Source organism: Diadema antillarum, unplaced genomic scaffold (genome assembly GCF_040938485.1).
Source record: "Diadema antillarum isolate AM-2024a unplaced genomic scaffold, OU_Dant_1.0 scf00000136, whole genome shotgun sequence".
NCBI classification, from domain to species: domain Eukaryota; kingdom Metazoa; phylum Echinodermata; class Echinoidea; order Diadematoida; family Diadematidae; genus Diadema; species Diadema antillarum.
The window spans coordinates 2,215,001-2,239,633 of record NW_027271025.1 but is presented as its reverse complement, the minus strand read 5'-3'; the positions used below and the strand labels follow the sequence as shown (position 1 = coordinate 2,239,633).

At 38.7% G+C, this 24,633-nt stretch overlaps 1 protein-coding gene across 1 annotated transcript in view; it reads right to left on the bottom strand.

Moving 5' to 3' along the window:
- Nucleotides 1–229: 229 nt before the first annotated feature.
- Nucleotides 230–24,633, bottom strand: part of LOC139721006 (pleckstrin homology domain-containing family M member 1-like) — a 27,189-nt gene continuing 2,785 nt past the window's right edge. The window contains exons 2-13 of the mRNA XM_071632336.1: nucleotides 21,984–22,079; nucleotides 17,678–17,828; nucleotides 16,649–16,792; nucleotides 14,450–15,496; nucleotides 12,895–13,031; nucleotides 9,639–9,734; nucleotides 7,463–7,565; nucleotides 6,277–6,399; nucleotides 5,301–5,413; nucleotides 3,984–4,115; nucleotides 2,962–3,132; nucleotides 230–767 (exon numbers count right to left, since the gene is read on the bottom strand). Coding sequence (XP_071488437.1) covers nucleotides 627–767; nucleotides 2,962–3,132; nucleotides 3,984–4,115; nucleotides 5,301–5,413; nucleotides 6,277–6,399; nucleotides 7,463–7,565; nucleotides 9,639–9,734; nucleotides 12,895–13,031; nucleotides 14,450–15,496; nucleotides 16,649–16,792; nucleotides 17,678–17,828; nucleotides 21,984–22,079 — 2,454 coding nt within the window. The 3' untranslated portion in view covers nucleotides 230–626. The remainder of the gene's footprint in view (nucleotides 768–2,961; nucleotides 3,133–3,983; nucleotides 4,116–5,300; nucleotides 5,414–6,276; nucleotides 6,400–7,462; nucleotides 7,566–9,638; nucleotides 9,735–12,894; nucleotides 13,032–14,449; nucleotides 15,497–16,648; nucleotides 16,793–17,677; nucleotides 17,829–21,983; nucleotides 22,080–24,633) is intronic.

Genomic DNA, 24,633 nt, shown 5'->3' with positions numbered 1-24,633 from the left:
CCCGAATGAAATATTTTGGTCCATCGCAGATAATCTTAAATTGCAAATTTTTGTGTGTTTTGAGCTGGGCGGTCACAAATATTCATAAGAGCAGAAATGGACCCTGTATGGTGAAGGTACAAATTGATGTTTGTAGCTCTGATCACTAAATCAAAGGCACTTGATACAAGTAGATGAGTGAGTGATTGTGCAACACACATCTCATACAGTCAATGGCAACAGGCTTCTCAATGGGAGGAGTGTATCAATCCCTATTAGCTTGACATGGATCAATTTGACCGAGATGAATTTGCCTTCTGCTAAAGCACACATGTATTGCCAGCAAACAGAAACACTTAAATCACCACACAATTAATGTGGAGATGAAAGTCTCTCAAATACCTTCTCTCTCTCTCTCGCAATGTGAGAAAAACTGTGAATGCAGCATTGATGGATTTTCCACTCTGCACATGAACATTGCAAACAAAGGGATGTGCTGATCACATACGTGTACGCCGAGCTTTCACCCTCGAACGTATACAATGGTGGCCGTCAAACGCCGGCTCACAACATTTCTGTCGACACACCACTAGAGATGGCGCCACAATCCCCCCGAGCCACTCACTGTGGGACCTCTCCTCCCACTTTCAGGTGAACGGGGATACGAAGTTCTCTTGGGGCGAGCTCTGGTCAGACTGGGCCTTTCGCAGCTTCCTCCTGACACACCTGGGGCAGGGCTGGTGCTCCGTCTTGCACGCCTTGTGGTACACCGACTTGCACCTTTCACACTGCACAGACAGACAGACAGACAGACAGAGGTAAAAGTTGTAAACATTACACACAAACTGACATGGCACCATTACTCTCAGCGTCAAATTCATCTCCACAGAGACTTGAACCCTAAACATCTCTTAACCTGTTGAGGACGGACTGATTTTGCTACAACACGCATTTCCCATAGACACCCGCCTGAGTATACTCGGGACTCGTCCTCAATGGGTTTATTATCCCACTTGGCCCCCTAGCAAACTGGAAACTCTGATTGCGTGAACACGCACACAATGTAATGTGGGAATACTGCTCTTCATAACCTCATCATCCCATTCCGAAGGGATCCAGGGCCCTTAAGCGGGCACTGGAAGGTCCAGGGTTATAGCTGCTCTCTGGTGCTATTTTTACCTTATTTTTATGGCAAATATTTATGGCAAACTAGTGTCGGGTAGGAGAGAGCTAATGTTAAGCGGGATGAAAAGCACCTTAGGTAGGAAACACACAGCTCGAGCAAGAGAAATTCAAACTACCGCTGGAGAACAGAGAGCAAAAATTGCCTTAAAGTGGCCGAGTTAGGAATCTCTGTCTTCATAAAGCATCATTCTTGTTTCTGCCATCTTTTTCTGCTGTGTTCTTTGGGGAATGCAAAATACCAGTTATATGAGCAATATCACTATCATGCAACTGTACATTTTGTGTGTGTGTGTATACCTAGAGATAAAAGATAATTTCTTTCATTATGTAACATTTTTGTGGAGTAGTCAGCATGTTGGATCTAACATTAAAATTATGATTATAATCCTGCCATCTGACTGATAAATATTTATCTTGTCTTGCCTGTGATGCCCACAATTCATACATTGATTATGATCTTTAACACAAATTTGTTTCGGTATACGTGAAAAAAAGGGATGAATAAATCACTGCTCTTGGAACACTCGTGTAGATAATCCTTATTCACCGATATTTTATAAACATTTATTATGCCTCCGCAACGAAGTGGCCGGAGGCATTATGTTTTCGGGTCGTCCGTCCGTCCGTCCGTACGTCCGTACGTCCGTACGTCTGTACGTCCGTCCGTACGTCCGTCCGTCCCGTTTTGTTTTTGTCGATACAATCATCTCAAGAACCGTGTGGTGGTTTTACATCAAACTTGGTATGAGGGTATATCCTTGGGGGATAATACTTTGTGTGGATTTTAGGGTCACAGGGTCAAAGGTCAAAGGTCACAGGTTATTTTGTGAAAAAAAAATGTGAAATTTCATGTTTTTCTCCATATCTCGCAAATGGTTCAAGGTATCTTCATTGAACTTAGTATATATGCTTGTACCGATGGGCAGTGATTATCTAGGGAAGTTGGGGGTCATGGGTCAAAGGTCAGGGGGGTCAAAGGTCAGGGGGGTCAAAGGTCAAGGTCAACTCCTAAAAATATCACTACTTTCCTTAAAATGCAATATGTCTGAAGGTTTTTTTTTTTAAACTTGGTGTATGGCATGTAATACTCAATATATATTTCGGGGGAAGTTTCTTGCCAAAAGGTCAAAGGTCAAAAGGTAAAAGGTCAAGTGAAAGTGCTAAATTGCACTTTTTCCTCCATATCTCGAAAGTAACTCAAGGTATCATCATGAAACTTACATATTTATGCATGTTCAACCTAACAGTGATTCTCTTTGGAACTGTGAGGTCAAAGGTCAAAGGCCAGGTTTAGATAATGCTATTTTCCCATTTGATACTGAAATTATACTTTTTCTCAATACCTTGAAAATTACTCAATACATAAACTTATAAAAGGGTCAAAAGTCAAGTAAAAATCATAAGTTCCCCCAAATACCTGCACTCTGACATTTTAATCATTCATCCAATTGAACCTAGTTCTAGGAAAGTGAACATTCAGCACATTTGTGGCAAACCTGTCATTTTAATATTTTGCCAATTGTGTGAAACTGTCATCACACATTGTCAAGACATTGTACTATAGACCTATTAGGAGAACCATGCATTATGGCGGAGGCATATCAGTAGCCGTAGCGATATATCTAGTTTTTAGGTATACATTCTCAAAGATAGGAGTCACTTTGTTAAAACTAGAGGATATATAAAAGGATCTCTCACACTCTTAACAATAGTTTTCTGACCCCCAGCGATAAGATAAAAGATAAAATGAAGTTCACATTTAAGACTGTTCCAGCTAGAGTTGGCAAAATCTCTCACCTGGACAGTAAGATCCATGTCAAAGGGGTAGATGATCTTGCTGTTCTCACAAATTTCGCAGATGAAACCCTTCTGGCTACAGAGGGCGCAATGCTGGACATGCTTGACGGCAAAGATCACCACTTTCCTCAGGATGGGGGCCAGGGTGCCAGCCTGCACTTGACTGAAGTCCTTTGGAGGTGATTGAAGGAAATCATTGCAATTTTGATGAGTGGATTTGGATGTTGAACACTTTGAATCAACGCAAAAACTGCAGGTTAAGACTTGGCACATAGAAAGGATGAGATGACACTATCACAACCTAATTGCTTGGAATCAGATAAGTACTGTAAAAGTGAATATTTTTTAATGTTTAATTCCGTGGAATCAACTTCATTACGCAGTGGTTCATGTAGCAAAGCATAAACATTTCTGTGCTTTTTTTTTAGTGCTAGTTTCTGGTTGCCTGAAATGCACCAAAATTCCCACTTTTACCGTAAATGAAATCAATAGAGCCCTGACAATTTATTCAAGAGAGGACAATTAGACATTAATAACTAATAAAATGTCAACAAAGCACATGTTATTTCCTGTCACTCTCCTGATCTCTCTTCCTACTCTACTCGTATCAATCAAACCAATTTATTAAATCTATCTAGTGTCTATCTATCTGCCTAACTACCTACATCATCTATCATCCATCCATCCTTCCATCAAGCAATGTAGCTGTTTATATTCTACCTGACTGCCTATGTATCTATTTACCTATCCTATCCATCTATCTATTCATGTATCTACAAAACTATCTATCCATCTATCTATCTATCTATCTATCTATCTATCTATCTTTCTTTCTTTCTATCTATCTATCTACCTAACTACATCTACCTACATGTATCTATCTACACGTATCTATCATCAATCTATCTATATTTCCATCTATCTATCTTTCCATCTGTCTATCTTTCCATCTTTCCATCTATCTATGGTCTAGTATGCATGAAATAAGTTGTCCAGAGTAGTGAGATGATTCACAAACATACCAGCATGGAGTAGAGGTGGACGTGGTCAAGCATGTACTCCCGAGGCCACACCCTCTTTTTGAGCTCCTCAGCAACAGACTGCTTGCAGGTGAAGAGGTACGCCTTGAGGTACTTCAGCTGCATGCGGACCATCTTGGGGGGGGGGGGGGGGGGGGGGAGGGGAAGGAGAGAAGATCAGCACCCAAGAGGACAATCAATGCACCTGCAAAATTACCCATCACTCTTTGGTCCACACATATTTGGTCCAATAAAAGAAACTTAACATTTGATAAATGACACAATCAACGATACAATCAAAATTTGGTAATTCCACATGTATTATTTAAGAAATAAGTCATGTCACCATGGTCTTATCCAGGTCTCATGCAGTCAAACATTGGCTTCATATCTCGTTTTTTTTTTTCATACTGCATACGGCATACATGATGGCAAGTCTTATTTTTTGTCACTGCCCAACAATTTCACGAGTGGTTGAATGCGTGATCCAATTTCACGAGTGGTTGAATGCGTGACCAAGGAGTACAGTAACGGATGGAAAAATGTACGCACGCACGTCACATTCATGTCACGATCATAGTTAAAGGGGATGGCTAGTAACTGATCAGTGGGAATCAGTGGGAATGCTTAGGGATGATTGTTCCAATCCTTGTGGGATTCATTTAAGAGCACATTATATATCAATTCTTGTGTGAAAATTATTTGCTTCAGAATGGTCTCATATTCAAGTAATGTGCAGTTTAATGTTTCCAGGTAAGCGTCCCTGGTCAGTGACGGGGCATTAATATGCACATTACTTGAATATGAGACCGTTCTGAAGCAAAATAATTTTCACACAACAGTAGATATATAATGTACTCTTAAATGAATCCCACAAGGATTGGAACAATCATTCCTCAGCATTCCCACTGATTCCCACTGATCGGTTACTAGCCATCCCCTTTAATACTTTCGCATGTTGTAAAATTCGCAAATTGCACTGACTTGCAAAATTAGAAAAAATTGAAACCTCATAATATATATGGCGTATAGAGTATCAGGGACGACAGTTAACAGTCACATGCATTTGCATGCAATATTCAATAAATGTTACTTATATAATATGGCTATCATCATAATAAACATTACAATTTTTTTCTGTTCTTATTGTTGAGTTTTTTAAGGATGACATACTTGTAAATCAATTGCTTCTCTCCTCTAAAACTATCTAAATGGGACCACGTCGCAAAAGCTCAATCATTAACACCCATACATCGGACAGTGTGAGATTATTATCAAGACCAGCACAGGAAGAGTTAAAGTAATTTCATTTTGGCCTACCTTGACCTCTTCCAACTCAGTGACAGCCTTGTAGAGGGATGGGTTTGCTTCGGCGATGTCTATCAGTGGCATGGCCTCAATCTGTTGCAGAAAGCTCTTGGTGTGTTTGGCGACTGTGTGATGGCAAAAAATATAGTCCATGTATCAATAAGCAATGTGGATGACAGAAACATAACTTCTCAATGAAAAACCTATCTAATTAATGCTACTATAAGCACAACCAATGGTGGTATTATTAACTTAAATTGTATTAATCTATTGCTCATTATATCTCTCTCTCTCTCTCTTTCTCTTAATCATATAACTACACACGTAAAATCAATGATATCTAGTTCTCTTCTCTTTGCCCTCATCTATCTTCCTTTTCTTATCTGCAAAAAAAAATAACAACACAAAAATGATTTCTCTACCTAACAGCTCAGCATATTTGTCACACTATCTGATTTAATTTCTGTTTATATTTGTATTTTTGTTGTTCTCTTTTACCCACTTACCTATCGATTTTCTTTTCTCTGTCTTTGACAATATTTATCTATCTAGTTATAAGACTACCTAGTATCTGTTGATTAATCCCATTTGTTCTTCTACCTATCTAGCTATCCATCTAATATATATTTATCTATTCAACTATCTAGTATCTCTCTAGTTATGCTATGTACGTATGACTACCAATCTACCTATCAATCTCCATTGTCTTCTATTTGCCCTATCTATATGTATCTGCCTATCTATCTATCTATTTAACTATCTATTTATCTATCTTCCAGTATCTATCGAGTTACGATATGACTACCAATCATCTATAAATTCCCATCCAGTCTTCCATCTATCTAGCATCCATCTATCTATCTATCTATCTATCTATCTAACTATCTATCTATCTATCTGACCATCTATCTCTATAGTTATGACTAATGACTACCAATCATCCATCAATCCCTATCCAGTCTTCCATTTCTCCCTCATCTCTCCACACCTTTGTGTTTCCTGAAGTCCCAGCTGTAGAGGACCCTGGCTGGAATAATGGCTTCTTCATCCACATGGCACTCATAGCAGTAGTAGCAGCCATCGTAGCTACAAACCTTGGCCTTGCCATAGACTGTCAATGAAAGCACACACATAGACATCCTTATATCATCTTATCTTTGCATGATATGATATACCAGGCCAACTTTTCAATCACAAAACAGTCTCAACTCTGGCTTTATAACTCAGCTGAGCAGGTTTAGAATGGCATTGAATAAGGCATTTATGTTCTCCATGTATTACAGCATGATGTATGATGCATGATCAGAGACTCCAACCCCAAGCACCTTCTGATCTGGAGATTCTCCCGCCCGAAACCCGTAGCAAACGGGAGACTCCAAGTTGATGTGTGCGAAGCATGAAGTTCCAAGGGTTCTAGATGTTCTCTGGTGCTATCTAAGGCTTATTTTTTTCAACATACAATAGCAATAAGTAAGAAATCCTTTCCACCGGGAGACACAGAGCCAGGGCGGGAGAAATCAAATCTCAAACGGGAGAACGGGAGATTTTGCAAAAATGGGCTTTCGGCGGGAGATCTCCCGTTGAAAACGGGAGAGTTGGAGTCTCTGCATCATTAATTCTCATATCTCACTCATCACCATCAACATAGTCTTCTTTATCATATATCTACTTGCTACATTATTAGAGCGTGTAAAATTTTGATACATCACTTTTTTTCACAGCAATGGAATGACATGCCAGTTTTGACTATCATCTGCTTCAAAAAACAACACATGATGTAATTTCTCTGCAGGAGTCTATACTTATGAAAACTAAAAGTCTTCATATCAAGCCTAGCCCTTGAGAGAATGATGAATGCCCATTTCATTTTTCATTCTTACTTTACTATTATCATTAATTATACAATTATGTTGCTTTGCAAGGCAATGGTAATTTACTGCATCTATAGAGTATTGACCACTGGGATTTTGAAAAAAAAAATGGAGAGAAAGAAATAATATGACTGAATACTTTTTCCACGGGTTAAACTGACATAAGCATGAACATTTGTGACAAGGTTTAAGCCGATGTCCAAGTTGATAGTAAACAGGAGTTCAAACATTCTATACCATAGGGGTCAAAGGGTTATGATAAAAGGATGACATTTCTCTGCCAGGAGAGGGCAGTATACTCACTGATCCCGACTGGTCTTGTGCAGCCTTTGCACTGGTAGTTCTGTGTGTCCAGCCCCTTCTCATTAGCAATGGTGGTCACTTTGGCCAGTAATTCCTGAGTGCGCTGCATGATGATTAAACAACAAGAGCTAGCTGATACACCTTACATTTAATGAAGTTTTAATCAAAGTTTTACAATGAGGTCTCAGAACTATCATCTCGATTTGCCTTTACATTGGTTTCCTTGGAGCATAGTGCACCTGTTTTGATACTAGAAAAAGAATCGTAAACCCTCATAAGATACAATTCATGGGTTCTTGTTTGCTTTAACATGTTTAAGACTTGGTTTTATAGACATCATCAAATGAGGGCGTAATTGATAGACAGACTAATCAATAAACAATCACCCACTAAATAAGTATATGATAACTTGATGACACGTTGTACGACAAAAGAAAAAAAATCAGACACACACATGATGATGTGCTCCAACATGCCAGGTACACAATTACATATAAACAAATGTAATAATCATTTATGACACTGAAAGTAGTTATTTAACCCTAACTAGGCCGGGCTATTTTAGGTAGTTGATAGAGCCGGGGGGGGGGAGGGGGGCCTCCCAGGCCCCCCCTCCAGATCTCGGCCGTCGACCGCGCGATCGCGACGAAAATTGGCACACACATTGCCTATGATGTAATCTAAAATACTGTGAAGTTAATTTTTCAAAAAATTATCATTTATTCTAAATTATGCTAATTTATGCATAATGATGCTTGAAATCAGACTATTTGGTATAAATCACAAAATAAAGCTCGAAACAGGCAAATTTTTTGTGTAAATATTCTTTTTAGTGTCCTTAACAAATGTAATAAAAAAAATTGTGATATCAGAAAAAATTCTTAAGCATTTTATTGTTTTTTGAATTTCTTATGTATTTCCTTGTTTTTTCGACTTTATGTTTTTCATTGTTTTTTCGATGAAATTTGTCTGCGACATCGCTCCGAACAAGAAAATTGTTATTCATTGATTTTCATCAATAAAACACCAAAATAATCATGCTTTTATGAAATTTGCCTGTAAGCACAGTTTGCATTGAAATTGTACGCAAATTCACGTTTTTGAGCAATTTTTGGTCTGACATGCATGTACATATTTGTGCGTAACTTCGGAACCGCACACCCGGGCGTCGCAAATTTGGTGTCAAAAGATGCGGGAGACTCGAAAGAAAAAAGTCATGAAACGTCACGGCAATAGCTTTTTGCGATTGCGATACATCGCGCGGAACGTCGAGGGGGGGGGCCTCGGAGGCCCCCCCCCCCCCCCGGCCTAGTTAGGGTTAAGATACATATTTCACGATGATATCAAAACTGGCTACAAAATGTATGAATAATTGATGTCAGACAACACAAACATACCTTCTACAAAATAAATCTGATTTGAATAGCTTCCTTCACAGTAACATGCATGTATTAAATCAAGTATGTGAGGACAATGATTAAGTACTTACATGTAAGTATGGAATATGAATGGTAACAATTGGGGACAAAAACTGAGTACAAAAATTCACATTGCATCCCTAGCTATTACTGCTTTATTGGCAACTTTTTTATGCAAAGCTGCTTGTGTTAATACAAATTCTACGCATCATATCTGCTATGAATAGCACATGGGACTAGAATTAATACACAAAAAGCATCACAGGGAAAATTAGAATATGAAACAGGGATTATTAATTCTGATTCGCTATTCTGACTGTTACATATAATTGAATGATAACTGTCACATACAGCTGCCTAAACTCTGTGTCCATATCTATTCATTCAATTTGATATCATCTGCACATTTCTACTACAGCATTTACACAGTATACCAATACGCCATATATATTTCACTAGGGTTTTTATTTTCATGAATTTCGCGAGTCGGGTGCTATTCCTGAAACTGAGAACAAGAAAATATGTCAACTCTGATCCAGACATACAATGTAAGTGCAATGCATGCACATAACATTGTGGACTGGTATACAGTACACAGTATATCAGCAATGTGCTTGATAATATTGTCGGTCTACTCAAAGATCGTGAATTTAAACCACTTGCGTAATTGTGAGGAAGTCCCAATTCGCGAAAAATGAAGACTCGCTAAATATATGGCGCATACGGTATGCAAACAAGAGCTACGAAGCGATGTTTACCACGTCGGCATGTTTGGAAGCTGGTGAGCTGCTGAATGGAATTATTTCGAAATCCAGAGGAAAATCGGCCGCTGGCGGCGACAGAGAGATGGGGCTCTGACGAATGAATGACCACGGTGGATGAAAAATCAAAAGAGAAGATGGAAGGAAGAAATGAGTAATTCTGCATTTGAGTCATGGCAAAAAAAAATAAATAAATAAATAAACAATACATGGACTAGACGATAGTTTGCAAATGCAGTCACGTTTGATACTAAGTTGAAATCATATTTGCATGCTGTAATCAGTCCATTTCAAATCTGCTGCGAAGCAAATTGGGTGATACAATTCAACATTACGAAGTTTTTAAAAGTTAAACTTGTGATGGACATGATACATGCTAGGTCATTTAAAGTGATGATTTCATCATTTCCCACTTGATCACATGGAACAAAATGAAGATGTTAAAAGAAAATATGTCAGGAAAAAAAAAATTATGTATGCCTCCCAGTTTAAGACTTGGAAAGAAATAGTTGCAATTCCTCCTTTTGTTTAATGTTGTTGGTATACTGTTGGCATGTAACATGAGCATTTACTGGTAAACACATCCATTGATATATGACGGATATATGCATGATCAAAGATGGTTAATGCTTATTGATCACTAGACTGACAATTTGCAAATACAGCCCAGTACAACAAAAAGGATTGAATGTTGTCATGGAAACAATAAAAGTCATGTCTGTAGACGGTAACAGGCAGAAAGGAGGAAAACAGAATGGTCATGGTATGAAATCAAATACAAATCAAAGAAGCATCGATGGAACATTTCAATACCTTGGGCTTGATGAATATTGATAGGAAAGAAGAAAGAATGCAGTGTAAAAAAGTTATAATTTATGCCAACCAAATCAAAACAAGTTATACATGAGGTTGGACTCTGCACAGAAAAAGGCACGACAGAGCATAGATTATTGTTTTTATTGCACGACCAATTGAATATGTGAGATCATAAGGCTTAAAGACAATTTGTGATTTTTTCTTTTTTTTGCTGTTTCTGCTTTGTTATGAGCATATAAGACATGGATAAATCAAATGTTCGATTCCATCAGTAGTCAAGCATGAAATGAGAAATCACTGCTTTAATAGTTAAGTATGCTTTGTTCTTATGTGTTGCAGGGAAAACAAGGGCGGAAGACAATGTAGCTTTGTTTTGAAGAGCAAAATTCTAGGTTAGGCTACTCCATGAAAATATCAAAAGAATAGCATTATAGTATGTAATGGCTTAGCAGAAGGCTTGCAGAAGGCATATTACTCAGTATTGGTTTATGTTTTGAGGACAATAAAAAAGAAAAGGTTGTTTTAACCTTATTCCCACGGGGGGGCATTTTGCCCCCCCCCCCCTACGTTTCGCGTGATTATTCCTCAACGCGTGAAGCTCTCGCCGCGACATTTTATGACTTTTTTCTTTCAAGTATCGCGCAACTTTTGAGACCAAATTTGTCGCTCCCAGGCACACTGATTTGAAGCCACGCCCCTTTGAAAAAAATTTGTCGACCCCAAAATTGCTCCAAAAAATGATTTTGTGTACAAATCCAATATAAATTGTGTTTTTGCAATTAATTCATATAAAAATAAATATTTTTACTTTCAATGGCTGATAATGATTTATTTTAGCCTGATTATGCTTTAAAAAGATTCTGTGACAAATTTTGATGAAAAGAAAGCAACAAAAACAAAAAGTAAAAACAAAGAAATACATAAGAAATTCAATAAATGATAAAATACAAGAAATAATTATGAAGCCGAATTTTTGCTTCAGTATTATTGTTGAGGATATTGAAAAGAATATGTTCACCAAAAATCCGAAGTCTTGGAGCTTTATTTTTTTATCTATAGGAAAAAAAAAATGCATAAATTAGCATAAATTAACATAAAATATATAAATTAAAATTTTTAAAATCTAACTATACAGTCTTGTAGATTACATTGGCCTCTACCTTAGTGCACATTTTCGCGAGGATTGCGCGATCCATGACCGAGATCTGAAGGGGGTGCCAAAAAGGCCCCCCCCCCCGTGATTTCAAGTCCCTCAAAAAACCCGGTGGGATTAGGGTTAATAGCTATAGATGCCTACTATGCACAGAACAGGAGTTGAGCAAAATTGAAGTGACAAAATATGCAGTGGACAGAATATCATAAGCTAGACTGAGGGTACATGTTAGGCATTCATTCCATTTAGATAAAATAGTCAGTCATGGCTGGTGGTATTCATAAGTCAAGATCAGGGAGGTCCCAAGGGGCATTACTCTAGGAGACACCTCAGCAATCATGCATCTAAATAGGTGATAATTAGTATAAGATTGGAAGGGTTTCAGATTGTTATGAAAAGAAATGGTTATAATTTTCAGCCAGCCTCTTGTGGAATTTGAGAAAACTTGACAATGTGCATGAATATGGATATTTCTTTGTTAGATATATGAATGACAAAATGCATCCAAGAAAGAAATGCCGGCAACTTCTTTGAAATAAAACAGGATACATCTTTGTGTGGGCACTCCCATGCTAATACATGCATGTTGTCAGAGTAAGGCTCAGCAAAGGCTTATTAATGATTATGAACATGCATAATTACTCCAAATAGTATGCAAGTACACTATGTCTTGTTGTTTGAGTCATTTGCCATTGAACAAACTACACATTAAAAAAGATTGCCACTCTAACACTTGCTGCTATGTGAGACCATTGCACAGGTAACTATTCAATCGTCTTCATTAAAAGCAGTATTCATTGGCAATTGAAAGAAATTTGGCAAACTAGGTTCCATACATGATTGATAAAAAGCTGCTGCTAAGTTCAGTTTCACTCCAACTTTGAGAGAAACATGTGAATTAAAGAACAATGAAACCTGTTTCCATACCTGGCTCACAATGTAATCCACACTTTACTGTCCTCACCTTCCACTTTCACTTCACACACAGCTGCTTCATCCAATTTCTATTTTATGGGAATATGACAGCTTTAAATGTGTGGCAAAAAAGGTGACTTACTAAACCTCACAGAAATCTACTGCAATCATTTATCAGAATGTCTCAAAAGTGTAACACCATGGACCTACTACCCAAAACGTAGAAGGTCCATGGTAACACGCTCACTCAAGTAGATTCACTGAGATGGTAATAACAAAATAATACATGTAACAAAAACTCTACAATCTCAAGAGCTCCTGATTTGCTTGCATGTATTCGTGTTGGACTTTTGTCCTTTTGACACATACTTTCATTGGTAGCTTAGAGGTCCTGTTCTCTGTTGGATTCTCGCTGCCAGCCGAGGCAAGAGTTGAGAAGTTGGTCATGGGAGCATTGGACCGTTCAGATGCATCCATGTAATTCCTTAGTACAGAATGATAGCTCTCTGCAGGTGAGATCAAAGAAGGGCACAAAATCAAACAATACCATGGCCATCATGTAAAAATCCATAATTTTTTTAAGTAGAAACAATACCATGGCCATCATGTAAAAATCCATAATTTTATTAAGTAGAAAAGCACTCGGAGACACAGACCTTTGACAAGCAAGCAACTCATATCCACCCAAAGAGAGTTTTTTTTTTTCCACCCTTACATGCATGCAATTTCCCCAAATAATAATAATAATAGTAATAATAATTAGCATTTTTACTGTGCTTAATACATGGTTTCTAAGCGCCTTACACATATCATAATCATATCGAAACATAATCTTGCATATCATTCAACATAACTACAAACTCTACAATAATTTACATTACCTAATATAATACACACAAAAATAGAAAAAAAAAAAGCCTTTTGTTTACGTCATTGCATGGCGCCTTGCCCAAGCAGAGCGCACACTTTAGTGCACATATCCAAACATCCAGCAGGCCCTACGCGCAGCTTGAACTCCAAGTTCATTGACCTTATATGCCAAAAGATGAAAAATCCTTCAACAATCCATAAAAATTCCTAGATCACTACTAAAATTGAACGAGGCATTCCTTGTGTCAATATCAACTTTTCATGCAAATTTTATGTTAATCCATACACAACTTTTTCAGTTATTTTGCAAACAGATAAACCAATGCTGATGATCACTTTAACCTCCTCCTTCATTGGAGGAGGAAAAATTAGGACATGTACACACTTACACGAACACAAATTTATGAACTTCAGTGAACAATTAATTAACAGTAAATGTTATGCTCATTATCAATCAGTTACGAAAATGGGTAGTGACTTCTCAAACTGAATTAACATATGAAGTTTGATGAAAATGTCACCTTAAGACCACAGAAAACTTGCAACATATTTGAGAATACCTGGACAGTTGATCTTTGAACAGTACCAGATTCCAACAAGAGATTTGTCCTTTGATATCATTGCTTACTACTGCATTGAGCTGGACTGAATTTTATGTCGCTTCAAGAGTTCATTACAATCAATCGTGAGACATAAAAGTTAGCCAAGACTTTGGATTCAGTCTATTTCTATTTGTGTTTGTATCTGTTGAGGACGAGTCCCATGTATACTCATGCAAGTATCTATGGGAAATGCGTGTTGTAGAAATCAGCCCGTCCTCAACGGGTTAAGATATTTTGAGCTGTTGTTAAGTTATTGAAACAATATAGGCGCTAGGTGGTGAATGTATAGACATAGGACATCTGACAGTACATGTATCATACAGTACATACACAAGTACAAAGTTGGACAAACATCTTATGGCACAGCAGCTTTCTCACATAATTACTGTGTCGAGCATGCATGAGAAGAACGGAAGAAGTTACAGTTCAAAATATGCAAACTGTATCATTACCTTGTTTCTGAAATCCATCGGTAGTGTCCCCTGTGACCACACCCGGTGATGACCCATTGGTAGGGAACTCAGATGACCACCCCCGTAAGGCCCCAAGGCTGTTACCATAGGAACTGGTGAATTCCTCCTCCCGAGCATCCTCAGGTTGATTTGTGGTGCCCAAATGATCATTTAACTGTCCGCCATTTCTCGCCTTGTCCTCTTTTTTGGCTAGTTGCCCTGCATTCTCCACCACCACCTCCTGATTGAAACCATCTTTTTCCTCCTCTTCCAGCTCCTTTATGTCTTCTACTTCATCATCAGCATCACTGTCCGGCCTGTCACCTGCAAGACCAAAGCCATCACTGGTATAGAATGCCCCTGGGTCCACTGCATCAATCTCCTCCTGCAGGGAGGGTATCCGTGAGGACTTTTGGTTGCTAGGTGGGGCCTGAACCGCGATATTATCCTCTGTATCATCCTGGGAGAAAGGGTTCAGCTCCTCATCATAGCCCCCATCTGACTTCCCTGCAATCTGCGAATCACCCTGTACTGCCATAGGAGCATTCACCAGTTTTGATTGCACTTCATGACTATTTTCAGCATGGTTCACACGACTTTCTGGCGATTCCATGGTCTCGTATGGACTGCTGGTCCTTGGCACTGGACCACTCCCCTTCAAAAAGTCTTGCCTGACCTCCATCCTTGAGCCGGTCCTCAGTTCCGTTTGCGGCGGCGAAGTTCCCGCCGGAGAGAGGTGTATCACCAAACTGTCCTCAAATTCGTTGGACTCTTCCACGATCACCATGGAGTCGACTCCACCCCCAGGCTTCCAGGTCTCAGAGCCGCCCTCCACGTGCACCTCCCTGGCCCCCCTCTCCCCCTCCTCCTCTGAGAGGCTGCGGAGCAGGTTGGTGCTGAGCTCGCTCTCGTGGAAGCTGCTGACTTCGTACGGCCGATCCATGGAGTTTGACGGCGTCACGTGGAGGGCACCCTCTGGTATGGTGAAGCTGGAACTTCGGGAGGTTGCAGCACCAGATGTAGCCCAGTCTTGAGACATTGCAGAATCTGGAAGCCATGGACAGATAATATTATATACCAATGCAGCAAAAGGGCTTGACAAAGTACATCGACGCATTATTGACTGTTGTAATTAAGTTCTTTCATTTTGAACTGTCTGTAGTGTATGGTTTTCTCCTAATGGTCAAAAAAAGTTTCATCCCTTTAATAGCTTCATCATGACCTCTGAACTCTGATCTATGAGACAAATATCTCATGTATTATGTAGCAACCCATTCTGTCATCCATATACTAACGCAAGTCTAATCTCTTTTTGTGTGTGTGTTTTATCTACTTTTGGCAAGTATAGCAGGAGCACAATCGTACAATTTCAGAGTTTGACCTTTACTACTGAAGGTAAACCTTCCACACACAAATTCAGTAAAGAACAGAGTTAATGAACAGAGTGAATTATTTAAGCAATGCTCATCGTAGGTGAAAATCTTAAAATGTAAAAGCTTCTGAGTTTTCAACATTTGCTTCCTCTGTAAAATGTTCACCTGATACTTTATCAATGCACTGTATAAGTGGTTTCTTTCGCGGTAGTTTTATTTTCGCGCTTTTCGCGCTTTGAGGTTGAACAGCGAATTTAACATCACGCGAAAATGTTTTGAACTCGTGGCTTGTTGCAACGCTATCATTACCGACCGCAAATTTAAACACACGCGAAAAAGTCGGCACCAATGGAAACCGTGAAAGTTTCTGTACGCGAAAGAAACCACTTTTACAGTACTCTGAACCCTGCCCTCACTGCTGGACAGGCTAGAGGACGGACAAATATTGACAAACAGTAACAGCGAACCAATCTGAACACATAGCTGCTCTCTCAACAGTACATGACACAAATAAACAACAACAACAATAGCATCAATAATACACAAATATTTAAAGGGAGACTTTAGATTTTGTAATGAGGGGAGTGTGATGTAGACGCTGTATTGGACACGCTAAAACAATGTACACTATGCACAGGAAAATTGCATGAAAATGTATTCATAAATAGATGTGATTAACAGTTACTTTAATAATAAGTGTGTACTGAAGCAGGACACACACTGTAGCTTTGATACATGTATACGAATCAAAATTTTGCCAAATGCACTCCTCCAATTCTCATTGAATAATAATTTGTAAATTTTAGAGTGGATATTTTCATTTTACCGATGGATGATCTGGGAGAGGTGTGCTCATTGCCCTTTGCGTCGGAGGGCGGGGCCCAGCTCCCTTTCAGCATCAGCGGCGCCGCTCCCCAGACGTTGAGGAGGTCAGAGTTGTACGAGAGTTGGAAGGAGAAATTCCCCAGACCTGGAAAACAAAGCGATACAAAGAAAAGGACTCCGGGTAATAGTCTCATGTTACGTTTATTGCTTGGTATATTTTATACTGTGTGATTAGAAATATGTTGCAAATTGCTTCACTTTTTGTGAGAACTGCACACATCATTTCTTAGTGTTGTTTTAGGTGTGCGACTACAGCTGTACCTCTGGTATCACATAGAAATGTTCGCAAAACCAACTCACCTTTCGCACATACAAAAACATAATCCATGCACTCGGAAACTTCCTCATGAACACATTTAAATGGCAATATACATGTGTTCAACACAGCCACTTGCTTATACTCTGAAGGTCTCAGCTGTCCGCCACAAAGAGCTCTTTGAAACTGAAACTTACGTTGACATGAGCAAAATAGATTCTGATCACATTATCCACTATTGAATCATCACCTGACAAATGCCAGTACAATGGCACCGGCAAAAAACCCTATCACTGACTACAATACAAATACCATAATTAAGCACTCGTAATAAGCACTCGATGAAAATTTAGATGACGCCAAATGATAGTACTTTGTGTTGTAATTAGAGTGATGCTATTTCTACTGCCATTGCGTGGACATGACTTGTTTTCATTGCAACTGATTGACAAATTGCCCCACATCGACATAAATTTGTCAATCAGTTGCAATGAAAACATCTCGACGGGAGAATTTCATGAATTTGAATGATTTGTTTTGTTGTGCTTTTTTTCTTAAATAATGAGGTGTGACACTGGACACTGCCCAACGCTTCTTTATAATGACATCTCTACTGCGCATGCGATCTCAAGAATCAGGTGACAAGACTAATGACGCTTCCTTCGGCACTGTCGGAACAACTAGCGCATCTCGTAATTAATAAAGCTTGCATGCCTTGCAGGTAGTTTGTGATGATGTGGGGCTGCTCGGGGTCGCGGAGGAAAGAGTTGCGGCTGTAGTGCTGTCGGATGGCCTTGGTGTCCCTCAGAATGGCGTTCATATAGCTCTCCATCAGACAGTCATTCAGGGCCAGCCGAACCCATGCCTAAGGCCCCAAAAGGAATAAAGATTATACCACATTAAAAGAAAAAAATAAAGAAATTGGTAAAACTCTGTCCTAAGGTGGAGTTATAGTACACGGTTCCATGACATATGTGACCGTGCATCACAAAACCAACAAAAAGTCACCCAGGAAGATTTTACATGAGGACTCAAAACAGGTGAAATGGGTCAACTTAGTCGGTCTTTAGTTTTTAATACTTCCTGAAAGAAACAGATTCAGAATCTGCCCTTATCTATAAATCCAAGTCTGGTGACATTTTGTTGGTTTTATGATGGAGGGTCACATACATTGTATATGCTCCTGCAACAATTGCTCCCCTGAAATATTGACATGCTACACCAAAAATAAAGCCTACCCACAAACATAACCCCTAACCCTCGGTCCTCGGAGAAAACAAGACTGGAGCTATTGTCGCAGGAGCAAATTTTGTGTCACCATACCACACAAACACACAATAAGTACTATTGTGTAGTACTGAAGTACGTTGACAGGTGACACCAAATATTGCAACAACAAAAAATAATAAAATAAAAATGGTACCATCCTGATCATGATCATAATCTAATACAATGGATCAAGATTTCTATATGGAAAATTCATGATTTTTTTCCCCTCTGAACATATTTTGATACCTTGACGATGTAATATTGAACTATAACTGGCACTCTCTTTGATAAACAACTGAAGCTACAGGGTATATCAGAGCTGCACACGAACCCATTTTTTCCACTGATCCAATCTGTCCTTGTCGGACTGGTAGGTACCTAGTTTTTCCATTTTTGTACTGGTTCATTCCTGAAAAGTTACTGGTCCAACAGTGATTTTTACTGGTCTAGACCATCGGACCAGTACCAGTGTGCAGCATTAGCTTTATAGCTTGTGCACATATCCTGTATATTACATGTATGTATAAAATAAGGCAGCAACATGGCTACCAGTGACTTATTTGTATACATTAAGCGACAATGACCTCGTAGCAAATTCAAAATTAGACAAGGAAAAGTAGGAATTACGCGGTGCGTAAAATATGTCCCCGCCGGAAGTAGCATTTAGTAGCAAAATGTACAATATCGGTAAAAAATCAAGGTCAAAGGTCAAAGAAGTCAAAGGTCAAAATTCTGTGTAGAAGTTTTGAAGCCCTCACCTAGTGCCATCACAAAAAGCAAACGGAATCGAAATCGGGTTAGAAATGGCGAAGGAGTAGCATTTTGTAGCCAATGTACGATATAGGTCAAAAATCAAGGTCAAAGGTCAAAGAAGTCAAAGGTCAAAATTCTGTGTAGAAGTTTTGAAGCCCTCACCTAGTGCCATCACATAAAGCAAACGGAATCGAAATCGGGTTAGAAATGGCGAAGGAGTAGCATTTTGTAGCCAATGTACAATATAGGTCAAAAATCAAGGTCAAAGGTCAAAGAAGTCAAAGGTCAAAATTCTGTGTAGAAGTTTTGAAGCCCTCACCTAGTGCCATCACAAAAAGCAAACGGAATCGAAATCGGGTTAGAAATGGCGAAGGAGTAGCATTTTGTAGCCAATGTACGATATAGGTCAAAAATCAAGGTCAAAGGTCAAAGAAGTCAAAGGTCAAAATTCTGTGTAGAAGTTTTGAAGCCCTCACCTAGTGCCATCACATAAAGCAAACGGAATCGAAATCGGGTTAGAAATGGCGAAGGAGTAGCATTTTGTAGCCAATGTACAATATAGGTCAAAAATCAAGGTCAAAGGTCAAAGAAGTCAAAGGTCAAAATTCTGTGTAGAAGTTTTGAAGCCCTCACCAAGTGCCATCACATAAAGCAAACGGAATCGAAATCGGGTTAGAAATGGCGAAGGAGTAGCATTTTGTAGCCAATGTACAATATAGGTCAAAAATCAAGGTCAAAGGTCAAAGAAGTCAAAGGTCAAAATTCTGTGTAGAAGTTTTGAAGCCCTCACCTAGTGCCATCACATAAAGCAAACGGAATCGAAATCGGGTTAGAAATGGCGAAGGAGTAGCATTTTGTAGCCAATGTACAATATAGGTCAAAAATCAAGGTCAAAGGTCAAAGAAGTCAAAGGTCAAAATTATGTGTAGAAGTTTTGAAGCCCTCACCTAGTGCCATCACATAAAGCAAACGGAATCGAAATCGGGTTAGAAATGGCGAAGGAGTAGCATTTTGTAGCCAATGTACAATATAGGTCAAAAATCAAGGTCAAAGGTCAAAGAAGTCAAAGGTCAAAATTCTGTGTAGAAGTTTTGAAGCCCTCACCTAGTGCCATCACATAAAGCAAACGGAATCGAAATCGGGTTAGAAATGGCGAAGGAGTAGCATTTTGTAGCCAATGTACAATATAGGTCAAAAATCAAGGTCAAAGGTCAGAGAAGTCAAAGGTCAAAATTCTGTGTAGAAGTTTTGAAGCCCTCACCTAGTGCCATCACATAAAGCAAACGGAATCGAAATCGGGTTAGAAATGGCGAAGGAGTAGCATTTTGTAGCCAATGTACAATATAGGTCAAAAATCAAGGTCAAAGGTCAGAGAAGTCAAAGGTCAAAATTCTGTGTAGAAGTTTTGAAGCCCTCACCTAGTGCCATCACATAAAGCAAACGGAATCGAAATCGGGTTAGAAATGGCGAAGGAGTAGCATTTTGAAGCAAAATGTACAATATAGGTCAAAGGTCAAGGTCAAAGGTCACAACTGAAATTCTGTGTAGAAGTTTCAAAGCTCCCATGTAGTGCTATCATATAAAGCAAACAAAATTAAAATTGGCTCATAAATGACAGAGAAGTAGCAAATTGAACATTTTGATCACACACGGACGCACAGACAGACAGACAGACGGACGGACGGACAGACACACGGACACACACACGTACGGAGCCCGTTTCATAGTCCCCTGCTCGAACTCGTTCGGCGGGGACAAAAAGCACTCAGAGAGACCTTTGCTGAGCAGCTCATTTCCATTCACAAGCATGTACTGATAACTGCCCAATTTCCAACACCTACATGTAGAAGCCTTGTGTTTACCTCATCAGCTTCCTGCATACTGCGCAGCACCTTGAGCAGAGCACGCGCTTTAGTGCTCGTATGCAAACCTCAATTACGCGCAGCTTGAACTCCCAAGTTCATTGACCCTATTAGCCAAAAGATACAAAAATCCTGTAAAATTTCATAAAAACTCCTGGATCATTCCCAAAATCTAATCATCTGCTCCTTGTTTCATTATCAACTTTTCCCGTAAGTTTCATCCAAAACCGTTTCCAACTTTATGTATTATTATCAACAAAGACAAAAACATAATGTCCGTGGCAGCGGTAATTTGCATGCTATTTCAACACAGTGCAGTGCTGACCAATCATCAAGGTAATTCTAACACAATCTGACATGAGAAAAAAATAGATAGATAAATATATGAAACGAGAAAAATCATATAGCTCACAGTGTACACATTCTTCAATAGGAAAATAAATTCAGTGCAATAAATGTTTATAATTCAATAATGATTCTGAGGAGTAAGTTTTTGAAATTTAAAAAGCTGCTGAATAAGCTGCCAAACAAACTGTGGTTTAGGGAACACTAGATAAGCTTATTCCTACAATATGCAAGGAAACTGCACAAAATCTGGGGGTGTTGGTGTCCAAAGGTCATATACAGTGCACAGTAACAATGTGCAATTCGAGTATAAGGATTACAATGTACATGTACCTGGACAAGGTACCAGGGTACTGTTGAATTAAAACAAGAAAACATTGGTTTCTAAACACTAGTTTACCTGGTTCTAAACATTAAAAGGCAAAGGGTAGAGAGAAGCAGAAAATGAATTAAAACTGCATTAACACTTACAGTCAGTACATCATGCTTCAACAATATCAAGCTATAGAAAAAGACACACTGTATGTCTCAAGAATCTTGGTCTGAAGTCACTGCCTGTGTGCTACATGTGATGTAGCAGGGAGGATTGTGATGGCTTTTTGGTCTTTATTCAAGGCTTGCAAACAGAATACAATGAGTCGGACAAATGGAAAACTAGAGTGCAAAACAGGCTACAGACAAGCAAGGTCATGTTAAATCTGATTCACTGTAAATAGACAAAGCCCTGGTCCTTGAAAACTAGCAAATATACAACAGAAACAAAACAATTTCTGTGCATGCTGTATACTCACCCGGCAGTAGCCAACCTCCGTCTTTATGAACGCCAGGTCCTTGATCTGTTCTACGACATCGCGATGGGTGAACTTTATCAGGAATGGCCAGAAGGTCTGATTGGGCAAATACGGTTTAAACAATTATCAGTCTTTGCTGCATCATCAGATCTAAATCTGATGGGCTTGATGTTTTACATTTTCATGGTGTATAATAGCCTGAATTCTAAATGACTTTTTCTACAATGCAGTAAGTGTGGCTCACTGCCATAATGACGGAATATGCACTGATTATAAATGATTATACAATACAAAAAATTTGCCATGTACTTGGAAATTGATAAAACACAAATTCCATTTGAATCACTGCAATTGCATTGCAATGTAAGTGTTCGACATAATTGACTTTTGACCCCTGACCCCAACAATAATTGTCCCAAATCAAAATGAGTGAATCTAGTAATATTACCTGAACATATCGGCTCATATCAAAGATAATATAAAGTTTTGGTACCTCAAAAGTTTCCCTGAGTTTCCTTGTCTTAGTTTGTGTTTCAGGTTAAAGTACCTTTCATATAACTAACACTGTGAGACTTACTCGCCCCAAAGTGCTCTCATGTCTTAGTAATCATGCAATAATGGTTTCGTACCAGAGCAGAGCGGGCTCTGAAAAATTTGAACGAGCCGTTAGTTTGACTCGACGCGGTACCGCGACAATCAATTTACACGTACTGTACGACACCATTATGGCATGATTACTAAGACATGAGAGCACTTTGGGGCGAGTAAGTCTCACAGTGTTATGAAATATGAAAGGTACCTGAAACACAAACTAAGACAAGGAAACTCAGGGAAACTTTTGAGGTACCAAAACTTTATATTATCTTTAATCACTTCCTTGAACTGTTTATACAGCATTAAAACTTGTGATATGGTACTAAGATATCCAATATCATCGAGCTACATGTATACAGCTACACTGTGTGCTCTCTGCCTTTACACTCTGTTGTCTTTAGCGGTAGCCACAAACTGCATAAACATAGAAAATATCCCGAAACTGCTCCTTTGGGGGAGTTACTACAGTCTACATGCATAATCCAGTAAAAACAAAACACAAAAAACAACAACAAACAAACAAGAAACAAACAAACTAGAATTATCACTGAAGGTGATTAATAACCCCTACTAAACCATGAGGTACAAGTATATGTAGAATAAATCATCTCTTTCCATTGTTCAATTTTGTTTGCACAATTAATATCAACAATGCTAAATTTACAACTTATTCTAATTGCCAATACATTTTACAATATTACAGTTAATAGCACTTAATGAAATCATGCTCTAGGTCAAACTAGAGAAATGACAGACAACTGCCATTAAACTTCTGTCCCAGGTTCTTCAATTGAGATATTCAACACAGACAACCACAAAAGTCTGGAATGTACACTATGTGCCTTTCTATTTGACCCAGGGAATTAGCATCTTTCATTTTTGATAAATACTTTCACTTCGTACCCAAGACTTCGAGATTGGAGCACTCGAAAACAGGAAGTGCCTTTAACGAAGCCTACAATGTATTTGCTTTCACATAGACAAATGGAGTACTGTATTTTTCTCATCTCATCTTGTATTGTGTGCTAATGTCAAAAAGTCACATGACATAGGATACAGTGTGTGGAATATCAATCCACAGAGCAGGGCAGGGCAGGGCAGGAAGATTAGAGATGACTGATGTTAAAGGGAGAGTTCCAGTATAGTTTTGATTGCAATGAGACATCCAAAAACAAAGCAAAAGAAAGTGGTCCTAATAAAAGTTGGGTCTCACCTATTATTAGGACCACTCACCTTTGCTTTTTTTTTTATATCTTACCCATTTCAAAACCAATTTTCATTAAATGATCTTTCAATCTCTGTTAGAAATATATGCTGTTTAATATTTCATATGTAAGATGTTTTCCATTATTTCTCAAAAAGTTCAAACCTGAACCCCCATCTCAGCCAAAACTACAATGTGTATACTATCCCTCTATAAAGCATTTTTTCTACAAGGTTCTCCTCAAATTCCCATACAATCTGTACAGGACCCATCATGTTGCCCTATACAGTGCTCAGGGAGTTAAAAAAAAAGAGGTGCATTCATTATCGAGTAAAATATTCCATGAATATGTCACAAAACCTACTAAATACTGTGTCATCACGAATTCGTGGTCACCTTAAATGTAGCAGAGTTGACAAAAAAGCAACTTATCTAAAGCCATCTTACAAGGAATTCCCAGGGAAATGCAATTCCTACAATGTACTATTTAACAAGTAAAACTGTAGAAAGAGCAATCCTAGCAATTTCTTTTACATACCCCTCAAAATATGCATCAACAAATCAGCCAGTAAGTTAGATAATATGTCTGGTGTACATGCACATACTGATGTGTATTATTGGATCTGTTTGTGTACTCAATCTCCGATCATGCGCGTTTGCACAGGAGAGATTTGCATAAATCATAAAATTAAAACCACCTTTGTGAATAAGGGCCATATGGTTTGTATGTATTGTAGGCCCTTCCCATTCAGTAGAGTATGGCTTACCAGGCTGATTTATAGTGCTTGGATATTTCCTTCAACAACAAAAAAAGCAATGCTCAACAACAAAAACTCTCCACACTTGGCCTTT